The 11,102-nt window shown below is 37.6% G+C and overlaps 2 protein-coding genes across 11 annotated transcripts; both read right to left on the bottom strand.

The window, feature by feature from the left end:
- Positions 1–897: 897 nt before the first annotated feature.
- LOC121229436 (kinesin-like protein KIN-6) lies at positions 898–7,545 on the bottom strand. 10 transcript variants are annotated; one of them, XM_041113765.1, is made up of 22 exons: positions 6,773–7,538; positions 6,473–6,672; positions 6,265–6,388; positions 6,092–6,186; positions 5,853–5,988; positions 5,352–5,417; positions 5,089–5,151; positions 4,882–4,932; positions 4,711–4,793; positions 4,517–4,631; positions 4,017–4,062; positions 3,771–3,922; positions 3,450–3,674; positions 3,218–3,307; positions 2,982–3,050; positions 2,603–2,683; positions 2,420–2,491; positions 2,217–2,316; positions 1,916–1,989; positions 1,703–1,833; positions 1,543–1,618; positions 898–1,257 (listed from the first exon to the last, which is right to left on the bottom strand). In XM_041113765.1, the coding sequence occupies exons 1-22, from the start codon at positions 7,316–7,318 to the stop codon at positions 1,159–1,161; spliced, it is 2,694 nt and encodes an 897-aa protein (XP_040969699.1). In that variant the 5' UTR covers positions 7,319–7,538; the 3' UTR covers positions 898–1,158. The 10 variants fall into 10 exon arrangements, 7 of the variants coding, with proteins under 7 accessions (XP_040969699.1, XP_040969698.1, XP_040969703.1 ...); XM_041113764.1 differs by having other exon boundaries at positions 1,916–1,998; positions 6,773–7,532; XM_041113769.1 differs by having other exon boundaries at positions 3,450–3,656; positions 6,773–7,528.
- A 129-nt stretch (positions 7,546–7,674) lies between these two features.
- LOC121229435 (receptor protein kinase CLAVATA1) lies at positions 7,675–11,102 on the bottom strand. The gene is made up of 2 exons (XM_041113763.1): positions 8,405–11,102; positions 7,675–8,224 (listed from the first exon to the last, which is right to left on the bottom strand). Exons 1-2 carry the CDS (start codon positions 10,998–11,000, stop codon positions 7,875–7,877), a joined length of 2,946 nt encoding a protein of 981 aa, XP_040969697.1. The 5' UTR covers positions 11,001–11,102; the 3' UTR covers positions 7,675–7,874.

The following is an 11,102-nucleotide window of genomic DNA, read 5'->3' as shown; positions in this document are numbered from 1 at the left end:
CTTTAGATTATTTCTTTTTACTCTTTTTTTTCAATGCAAGTTTTTTTTAGATTTTTTTCTTGTGATGTTTTTTCAAATCAACATGAGCTAAATTCTATTTTTTTTAGAACGAAAATGAATCCTATTTTATAGTTAAGTCAATATTTTCTCATCAATTGTTTTGATCTTTGTTAATTATTTATTCAGTTTCATGCTTATTTAGATCTAGACTGAATAGATTAAGATTAAATTTAATAGCACTTGTGAACGAGTTAATTTGCAACAAAGATAGAAATATACTTGCCTAGCATAATATAAGTAGTGAGGAAGGCAATTTAACTTAACTAGTTATTGGAATGATCTAATTTTCTATATATAAAAAATCTAGTTAATACTATTGAATCTTAGGTTAATTTTTACATAAACTGAACAAGAGAATTGATTAACTAAAATAGATGAAGTAGAATTCTAAGGTCTTAAAATTGATTGAAAAATTTAGTAATTTTCATTATTTTAATTTAATAAAATTTTCGTAATTAATTTAATTTTACTTCATTAATCCAGATTGGGTAAAAATTAAATAATTGGTATTCAACAACTTCAAATTTGAATTTGGTGAGAACAATATTTTCTTATTGCTATATTACTTAATTTGACAAATCACATGCATAGCATGTAATTAACTTTTTAAAATAAAGCAAAAGTATTCTTTTGGCTTGATTTTTAAATAAAACAGAATATTTTCATCTATCTAAAATTTTCGCATCATAATTTTCTTATTATTTTTCGTAACAATGTCACATTTTTTTTAATATAATTTTAAAATACATCTTTTTGTGATCCAAACTTTTGTTCCAACACAAATACTAAGCAAACTAAACTTCAGGCTAGCGTAAAGGATCTAGATACTGTGATTACTGGATTTTAATTACGGCCATATTTAAGAATGCAAATCAAAACTATATATACTGTGTATACGGCCCAAATGGAGCCACTGACATTCAACTTCAGGAGGCATCATCAGCAGTAAGCATTAATATTTTTCCGAAAAGAGTACAGACACCATTAACCAAACAAATACCATTGCCTAAACTGTAGAGTCCAAACAAAAACCTTAAAAGTGCCCCACATTTTTACAGGAAAAAGCAACCCATACGTAAAACATAAAAAGGTGTTACACTAGAGATGAAGATTACTCTTTAGTAAGCGTAGTAGAGAAATGCTGCCCTGAGTCCTTTGCCTCCCGGAAGCAGCCAAATTCTTCCCACCTCCACTTCCCTGCAGAAAGATTTAAAGAGATGTTTCTCCATTGGAATAAACAAATATAAGTTGTTATTATTTTATTTATTAATTAACATATTTCATCTCCATTTTATGGTCCATGAAATTAATCCCACCCAACCGCTGTAATATCCGAAATTCAAATTTGAATTCTCTACCTGAAAGTGCAATATGCTTTGCACCTATGGTTCAGTTTATTATCTTTACTAGCTCTCCCTTATCAAAGTGCATTTAGATCACGATGAAAACCAAAACAATAGATCACGAGCATTATCAACTGACCTTCGGTTTGTCAAACTCATCAGCATCACAGGTGCTGATTTCTCTGACTAGAACTGATGATTTAGGCAAAAGTCTCCTGTTTGTGGAATATATAGCAAGGGCCCGAGGGTGATTAAAAAAAATTCATGAGCAACTGTGATATGAAATCCACCAAACGTACCTTTTTGGCTTCTCCTTCTTTGAAGAGTTGCAGGAGATATTAGGTCTTATTCCACTATCGGGGACATCAACATGGTCTTGCTTTTGAGTTGGTTCAACATCCTTAAGTGATACAAGCAGCTCCAGTGAGTCCTAAAGAGAGCAAGAAATGTTGTCAAAGAAAAAGAAAAAACTAATGGTCAATTTTGACATAAATGCAGGATGTGGAACAGACACCAATCTCATCGTTTTCACCAAGCTGACAACCTGGCTGCACATATGTACTGCTTTCATTGCTTGAATTTCTGACTGCAACACCTAAAAGGCTTAAATTATCAGTCATATTAGACTCATGGTGAAACAACAGACTGAAGGAGAAGGAAATAAAAAAATCAACCAACAAATCAACAGAACATGTATGATAGGACCCTTATCTAGTTTGCAACCACGAGAGAGACGGTAACAAGGGCCCTTTAAGATGTAAAATGTTTCATTATTGTGGTCCATAATATAAAAGTTGAGTTTCTAAATCAGACCTGTTATGCATGACTTATGATCAAGACGCTCAGTAACCACATTATTTAGCTCACTTAAATCCTCGTGAATATTTCCAGTCCCAGGAGAGCTTTCGTGAATCTAATTTGGACACCATACAATATTTCTGTCAATGCCACTCCGAATTATGCATGGCATATATATAATCTGGCAATCCTGATCCAGAAATAGGTGATACCCCTACCTGAGAGCTCTGATAGTTATCATTTGGAACACAAGTGCTTGGAGAACTAGCATCCGTTTCCAAACTTCTTACCTGACCACCCAAGAAAACAAATCCATCTTACAGAAGCTTTAAGAAAAAAAAGGGGAAATTTTCTTTCCACCAAAGGTAATTTCTCAAAAAAAAAAAAAAGTGCCAGCCTACCATGGCTTCATGCTCTTGCTCTTGCTCTTCATCAATGCATTCAGGCCCACTCAAGTTTGAAGGGATATTCTGATTTAATACCTTTATACACAACAAAATATAGGTTAGATAATATAAAGCAAAAAACATAATTAGACCTTTTCACCCTAGACATGCAATGACAAGAAACCTATAAGGAGCTCTAATTATACAACTGAATCCCCACATGACAAGGTATTATCAATTTTAAGAAGCAAGAACCGGAGTACCAGACTATGGGAAACATGTTATTTGAGAAGAAAATTTGACCTTAAATAAGACACCTTTTGGATGGGAGGATCGTGTACATAATAACATAAAAGTTGGATTAATATTTAATCAATGGCTATTATCCATGTACCTCAGAACACATGTCCTGCTTTTGACTTGGAGAAGGGTTGCCTTTTTCTCCTGAGCACTTTTTATTTCTCTGAATATTGCAAAAATCTTGTTCAAGTAAATAAACTCCGTGAAACATAATTTGGTAGATATTGTAAGAAGAAAATCTATTCAAATTCTTTCGTAGATGAAAAATAGATATAAGAAACTAGAAAGATATTAAATGAACAAAAATCACATAAGCATCAGAGAAAGTACTTGGTCGTCTCCTGGAGTACATTCAAATTTTCTGGGACTGCTACTGCATTCAGATTTGACGTGGTCGGAAGAATCCAAATCCAATTTTTCCTAATACAATAGATAAAAGTTCAAATCAAATTCTTCCCTATTAGTATTATTATGCAGGAACCAAATACCAAGTTAATGCAAGTAAGAAAACAGTTACTAGAAATTTTGTAAAACATTTTAAATAATACCTAATTACATATACCTCATCAATACCACAAGATGTCTGTAGTTCAGAATGCACCATAGACTCAAAATTCTCGCCTACTTTTACTATAGTTGTTGCCATTAAATTGTCCTTAGAGCAAGTACAACAGGATCTCAAATTCTTCAGCTCTTTCTCCATCTCAATAGATCTTTTCTTCTCATTCCTAAGATTTTCTCTTAGAATCTGGTTTTCACTCTCTGCAACCTGATTATGACAGATGGCCTATAATTAAGTTATCATTGAGTTCATACTTAAAATCCATACTAAGCTTCATAAGATTCAGTGGAAGATTATCAAATCAAACCACCCACAACTCACCTTCAGTTTTTCATTATATTGCTTCAAAACATTCCATAAAGCTTTGGCAAAACTTTGCATAATCTGATGAGTTCTCTCCTTCTTCAAGTCACCAGAATTCAATTTTATAGGTGTACTACATTTAAAGTCTGCACTGCAGCTTGTCAGATCCCCTATAACGCAATTAGAAAACATGTTAAAAATTCATAAAGGAAATATGAAAAAGTAGATAAACGGAAAAAGAACAAAAATAAAAGAAGAAACAACCTTCATCAGGAAGCCGGTTTTCATGTCCAACAATCTTTCTTTCCATCTGAAAACAAATTTATGTGAATAAATGATAAAGCATGCTTATAATGGTTTAGTCTCTAAAACCACACTTTCATGATATGGTGCAATGAACATGGAAAACATCAAATGACTTACAGCCATAAACTTGTTGAATATAGTTAATAGGAAATGCTCTAGAATGTTAAAAGGAAAAAGAGCATCGTGCTCCAAGATAGGAATTAAAGTTAGAAATGTATAACCTGACATTCTCAAACTAAAGTTAGGAAAGTAAAATTATATCCTGACATTCTCAAACTAAAGTTAGGAAAGTAAAATTATACTATGCGTATACCATATCATAGATCACATTGGACCTTAAGAAGTTGCTAACACACCTTGATTATCAGCTAGATGACATGTCAGAAGAAAAGGAGGAGAAAGCAAGACTAATGCTATCAGGAAAGAACAAACAACACACTTAAGGGGATAGAAAATACCATTAACGCATCAAATTTGACAAGTTTCATTCTCTTGGACTGCTCCGCTTTAGAGGTTGCTTGTAATTGTCTCTTGTTACAGAGCAGATTGGGCTGTGGCTCAGTGTTAGTGAACCTAAAAGAAAGACATAAATACAGTAAAAGCCTATAGCTTAAATTTAGAATGAAAACTGAGGGAAAAGAGAGAGAATTACTTGATTTTCATATAAGGTGAAGCTTGTCTTAGTAAGTATGATGCATCTATATAGTCATCTTCTCCAGATTTTACTGTTAAAATCTGGCAACACAATAAAAATTCCAACAATTGAATAGCTGGTGAAATCAAGATGAGCTAAAAATGAAATTGAAACATGAAGACCACATACCAGTGTCATCCTCTTCTTGCCTTCCAAATAATCTCGCAGGTACCTTGTCAGCTGCATGAAAATAAAGCCATACAAATTACCAACTATCACTGCTAAACATGTAAAGTTAAAAGAAGATCATGCATCTATGGGAAAATATGAGTTAAATGGGAAAATAAAACTATATCAAATAATTTAAACATATGAATTAATCAAATAAAGCATTACCAAAGAATTTTGGAAGTGCTTCTGCAGTGCCTTCTTGGGATTCTTCTGGTGCTCAAACAAAGACTGAATATAGAGATAAAGAAAAGTCAAACAAATGCTGAAAGAGTAAGATAGAGAAAGATGATTTTAAAGTAAGCTATGGAGAAGTGAATCAACAACATAAACTACAACAAACGTCAAGCAGAAATGTCATTGAGAAATACTGATCAACAAGAGACTTGAGAATGCCTAGAAGGTCAAGGAAACACGTTGAAGGCACTTACTCTTAGGCACAAACCAAAAACCATCGATGTATTATTGATAAAATTGCTTTCAGCCAATCTTGCCCCCTGCAATGAGATATTTGTTTCAGAAAGCTTATAAGCAATTTTCATTAATAGCCAAGCTAACATTAATCTGGATACATGAGTCATTGACCTTTTCTAATACTAATCGACTCCCTCAAAATTGTTGAACTATCAGATATCAATCCAACTCATCACAATCTAATTTTGCATTGTGTACAAAAATTTAAAACACAAATTCTTACATCAGCACCTCAAAATACAGTCCAAAACCAAATCTAAAATAGTTGCAAAACTTTCCTGACGTCCCATCCCAGAATTATGCATTTAGCTAAGTTAAAACTTCCATTGAAATGATACAAAAATTTAGAAGCTTACGCTAAGTTTAAATAGCAGTATTACATATATTTACGAGCATTTATAGATACAACGGTTATTTATAGATACTACACATGACTGTTTTTTCATAGAATTTTCAACCTGATTTCCAGTTCGCTTTTCTCTTTCAGCTCCTGCAAGATCAACAATAGATAAAACAGCAGAATTTGATTGCTCATCAGTTTCTACATCAGCTATTTCAGATCCTCCCCGTATGTTGATGATGCACTGGGAACGGCTGCAATGACGCCAACCAGGAATCTATTAATAAAAGTTGCATTTTGATCAATTTAAACGTGTAGTAATCAGATAATAAAATGACAGTGTAATTTGTCATTCACCTTGACTGGCTGTTGGCATTTGTTGTAGCTGTAGAACGCTTCAGAAGAGCACGAGCTATCAACAGCTCTGCCTCCGCAACATCATGAATTGGAACCTGTTTGCATTAATAAAGGAAACATCATATCAACTATTTTCCCACCATAAATATATAGGAAAAGAAAGGGAAAAAAACCTCTAGAAGCCCTTTAATGGCTGACTGCTGCATAGAAAGATCTGGTTTATCTGAGGATAAATCACATATCCTCTCGGCTTTGCCTCGCTCCGCACATATTTCAAAAATCGATAAGTAAAATCGCCTGCAAAGGTTTTATACCTATAAAAATAAATGCATAATTCAATGTCAAATGTTTCATTTATAGGTTTGGGAGATCTTAGATCACCTTGAGGACTGGGAGTCACACCCTTGAGCGGACTTGAAAATCCTTTTGAGTGTCAGAGGAACCATACCAGGCTCCCTGGGACTACCGAAAACTGTATGAGTCTTGCCGGAGCCCGTTGGTCCCAATGCAGCCAACATTCCACTTTTACCGCCGAGGAAGTCCTCAACCAACGGGTTCACCATCTTCTCGAACACTTCGGACTACACCAAGTTGCCAAAATCAACTCCATCAGAATAAATTGTATACTATTAAAAAAGATGCATATCGAAATAACATAATTACGGAAGGAAAAGCATATACCTGAGTCGATTCAGCTGAAAACACGTAAGAAAACCCTTCGAAGACCTCCGATTTAATCCTTTTAGTTTCTTGTAGCGGCGGAGGAGGTAATAAAGTAACCGAGCGAAAATCCTCGCTCACCGTAATACAACTCTCATTACTTTTCTTCTTTGAAATTTTCTTCTCTTTGACACTATTCTTCTTGGATAGATTTTGAGGCCATACATTTTTCTGCCTCCACTTTTCATTTTGTTCTCCCGCATTTTTTGTTGAGCCTTTCAGAGGCACGAGAGGACGGATTCTCAAATACACCTTGAGGTTTTCTAGGACTGAATGTTGTGGCGGTGAAGGCGAGGTAGCTGTGATGATGGTGGGAGAATTTTGCTGGATTTTTTCTGAAAGAATGTCTTGAAATGGAAAAGAAGAAATTTGAGGTAAATCAGAGGAGGAAGTGGACTGGGAGGGAAGTCGAGATGTACTAAATAAGGGCGTATCCCTGGCCTTACGGCGTGGGTTTCGACGGACGGTGACGGAGGAAGAACATGGTGTTGTAGTGTTCGTCTCCATTGCACTTCTCTCACCGCTCTCACTGTTCAAGCAAAGATGGCGGAAAATAAATATGATTTGAATTTTCGGGGAAAATCAAAAGGGAGATATCATTATGGACTACAATTTGAAACTTCGGTTTTACGAATTTAGGCCCAATAGTTAAAACTAGACTTGAGGGGAGGCTTAATTAGCCAATTTGCTTTTTCTTATTATTATTAAGCCTAATAGTTGAAGGAAATTGGGAGGTAGAATCTGAATCAAACTTGCATGGGAAGGTTAGTAGTCAGTTGCATTGAAGCTGCTAAAGAGAGCTTAAATAAAGAGCATTTTAAACAGGTTAGGTCAAACCTCAGACAAATATATGGTACAAAAAGTATGCAACAGCGGTACAATTACAAATATAAGAAAATGAACACACAACACAATTATCCCCCGTTATGGAAGGTCAACGTGGCATTTTTCTAATACCCAAAACCTTGCATGGTTAGAAATTATTACAGTTTCCTATGTTCTTTTTTTTTTTATTTTTACTACAACGGCCAGTGAGCTGAAGACTGACCAAATGCAATGAGCATCAAGTGGAAAGTAGGCATGGCCTTGAGGTAGACTGTGGAGTATTGTTGAGCAAGTGCACCACTTCTCTCATGGTGGGCCTAGCAGAGCTCTGCTCTTCGACGCATTTCATGGCTACCTTGAACAGATGGATGACACCCGTCAATGGGTACTCACTCAACCTGGGGTCTACAATTGCCAACACTGAAGCAGGATCAGCGTGTTGTGGTATGGTCTTCCTGACCCACCACACAATGTCCACCCCGTCTCCAAATTCTCCCACGGGTTTCCTTCCTGCTATCAGCTCCAGCAGCACCACACCAAAACTGTACACATCGCTTTTCTCATCCACTTTCAGTGTGTAAGCGTACTCTGTTGTGTGTATATATATCATTAGTAGTACTTTTATCTAAGTCCATAGCAGGCAAAATTATACTGGTTTATAATCTATGCTAGGCTGCTCGTTAGCTTGGCCCAAAAGTACTTTATTACATGCATATGGCAGGTAACGTCATGCAAAGTAAGGCGAAATAAAACTGGGTGAATTCAAACCTGGTGCGATGTAGCCGTAGGAACCAGCAATAGAGGACATGCACTCGGAGGCATCAGCATCCTGCAAAAACTTAGCCAGGCCGAAATCAGCAACATGAGCTTCGTAATATTCATCGAGCAGTATATTGTTGGACTTCACATCCCTATGTATAATCAGGGGCGAGCAATCATGGTGAAGATAACACAGTCCCTTGGCAGCCTCCACGGCAATTGAATACCTCCTCTCCCATTGCAAATGATCACCCTTTGACCCATGCAACATTTCTCCCAAGCTCCCATTGGGCATATACTCGTACAACAACAGATTTGTGTCCTTGTTCGATACGTAACCCAACAGTCTCACAATGTTCCGGTGCTTGATTCGGCCCAGAGTTTGAATCTCCGCCGAGAACCCGTAGTCGCGTCTTCCAGTTCCACGACCCACCAACCTTTTAATTGCAACAAGGAGACCATCTGGCATGGAACCGCGATACACGATCCCAGCTCCACCTTTCCCTATAATGTTCTCTTCCTGCAAGCAATCCAGCACGTCCTCGGCTTTGAAATTTAGCTTTTGGAAAGCAGTGAGCTTCCATGCTCGTGATTTCTCGAGCTTCTTCTTTCTCATTCTGTACACTGTGACGATCGTCAGCAACAAAGCTGTGATTAGCGTGATGATTGTGATAATGAGCTTTGAAGCAGTGAAAGATGCTGCTTGCCCATGACCTGAACCTTTAGCTTGGTTCATCAAAGATGGACAAGTACTGCGGCGCAGTAGACAGAGATTGGGGTTCCCAATAAACGAGCTGCCGTTGAAGGCTAAAAATTGGCCGCCAGTGGGGATTCTACCAATGAAATTATTAAAAGAAAGATCGAGAGTTGTGAGACTTATCATGTCTCGGATTTCACCAGGGATTTCACCGGTGAGCTGGTTTCTCGAGAAATTGAGAATGCTCAAATCCATCAAATTTTTAATCCCTTTTGGAATTTCACCAATGAGATTGTTCTGACTGAAATCAATTCCAGTAAGTGAAGCACACTGAGAGATCGAAGGAGGGATTTCACCAGTAAGATTGTTGTCACTGAGGTCGATCTTTGAAAGTGGCTTGATCTTAAAGATTTCCTCAGGAATTTCACCTGAAAACTTGTTCATTCCAAGAGATAGAATTTGCAAAGAGCCCAAATTACCGATTGCTGGAGGGATTTTACCAGTGATCTTATTATTTGAAACTTTTAACTGATTTAACGAAGCACCCAACATCTGGGATGGGAATTCACCGGAGAAGAAATTGTTGTCAACCTCGAACATAGTCAGCAAGGGCAAGTTGAAAATCCCAGCCGGAATTGATCCATTGAGAAGGTTATTCATGATACGAATCTTGGTAAGAGACTTGCAGTCACCGAGTCCTTCAGGGAGTGAACCAAAGAAGAAATTATCCATCAGAACTAACCAATCCAACCTCCCTCCCTTACACAAGTCCCGTGGTATGTTCCCAGTGAGGTGATTGGAAGCAACGTCAAGCCTATAAAGCTTCCCGTTGCGGCCAAGGTTCTCCGGTAATTCAAGCGTGAAGTTGTTCCCCCACAGTTGAAGCACTTCGAGGTGGGGAAAATCACCAACGAATGATGGGATTGGACCGTAGAGATTATTTTTAAACAAGTTGATGAGTGTAATGTTTTGCAAGGCAGAGAAACTCAAGGGTATCTCCCCTGTCAGCTCGTTTATGGAAAGATCAAGCGATTTCAAGCTGATCAAACCGGAGAGTTGAGGAGGAATACGGCCCGTCAGATTGTTCTGCTGAAGGAACAACGTGTGCAAGTGTTTCAAATTGCTCAAGCTCACAGGAATCTCGCCGGTGAGGTTGCAGGCTGCCATGTCGAGGAGTTGGAGTTGACTCAATGATCCAAACTCGTGAGGAATTCCTCCGTCGTAGGAGTTGTAATATCCAAGATACAAGAGTTTCAGATTCTTTAGACGAGCTAAAAATGCAGGACTTTGACCCTTCAAACCAATGGCGTTTAGACCCAAGTATTCCAAGCTCTGGATGTCAGAGTACTTCTCCGGTATCTCTCCCGTGAAATAGTTGCCTCCAAAACATAGATGCTTTAGATTTTTCAGGTTCACCACCTCAAGGGGAAGACGACCCGTGAAGTTATTGTTATAAGCATCGAGAATCTCAAGCTGAGTCATACCTGTAAGGATTTCTCCAGGGAAATCCCCTACGAAAGCATTGTTGGAGATGTTGAATATCTTGAGAGAAGTCAAGTTCCTCATCGTCACTGGAATACTCCCTGTAAGATTAACCGTTGAAATAGTGAGGTCCACCAGCTTGTTCAAAAGCCCAATCTCCGGAGGAATGGAGCCGAATAGAGGATGAAACGACACATTGAGAGAAACAACACTGGAGTCCTCATCGCATTTAACGCCGGAGAAATTGCAATGAGCCGACGGAGAAGAAGAGGATCCCCAGTCCTGGAGGCCAGAACCTTTGGGTCCAATCATGGAAGACTTGAGCTTCAACAGAACTTCAAGATCACTGTAACCATTGATGGTGGTAGAGATTAGTAGAAGAATGAGGGAAATACAGAGAAGAAAATAACTGTAAAGGCTTCTCATTTCTCGGTATTCCACAGTTCCTCTCTTTGCTGAGAGAGAGAGAGAGAGAGAGAGAAGAGAATGTAGCGTTAACTCTATGCAGTGCAACTCAATCCTGAGAAG

This window comes from Gossypium hirsutum, chromosome A05 (genome assembly GCF_007990345.1).
Source record: "Gossypium hirsutum isolate 1008001.06 chromosome A05, Gossypium_hirsutum_v2.1, whole genome shotgun sequence".
NCBI classification, from domain to species: domain Eukaryota; kingdom Viridiplantae; phylum Streptophyta; class Magnoliopsida; order Malvales; family Malvaceae; genus Gossypium; species Gossypium hirsutum.
The sequence above is the reverse complement of the archived record's forward strand: the minus strand, read 5'-3'. Positions and strand labels throughout refer to the sequence as shown.

Bases quoted from the DNA above. Each gene is read 5' to 3' on its own strand.
- LOC121229436 (XM_041113764.1), bottom strand. From the start codon at position 7,318: ATGGAGACGAACACTACAACACCATGTTCTTCCTCCGTCACCGTCCGT. The intron at 5,989-6,091 runs GTGAATGACAAA...GCGTCATTGCAG, and splicing joins AATGCCAACAGCCAGTCAAG to CCGTTCCCAGTGCATCATCA. The intron at 5,152-5,351 runs GTAAGTGCCTTC...CTCTATATTCAG, and splicing joins TTTTTGGTTTGTGCCTAAGA to TCTTTGTTTGAGCACCAGAA.
- LOC121229435 (XM_041113763.1), bottom strand. From the start codon at position 11,000: ATGAGAAGCCTTTACAGTTATTTTCTTCTCTGTATTTCCCTCATTCTT. The intron at 8,225-8,404 runs GTTTGAATTCAC...TACACACAACAG, and splicing joins CTACGGCTACATCGCACCAG to AGTACGCTTACACACTGAAA.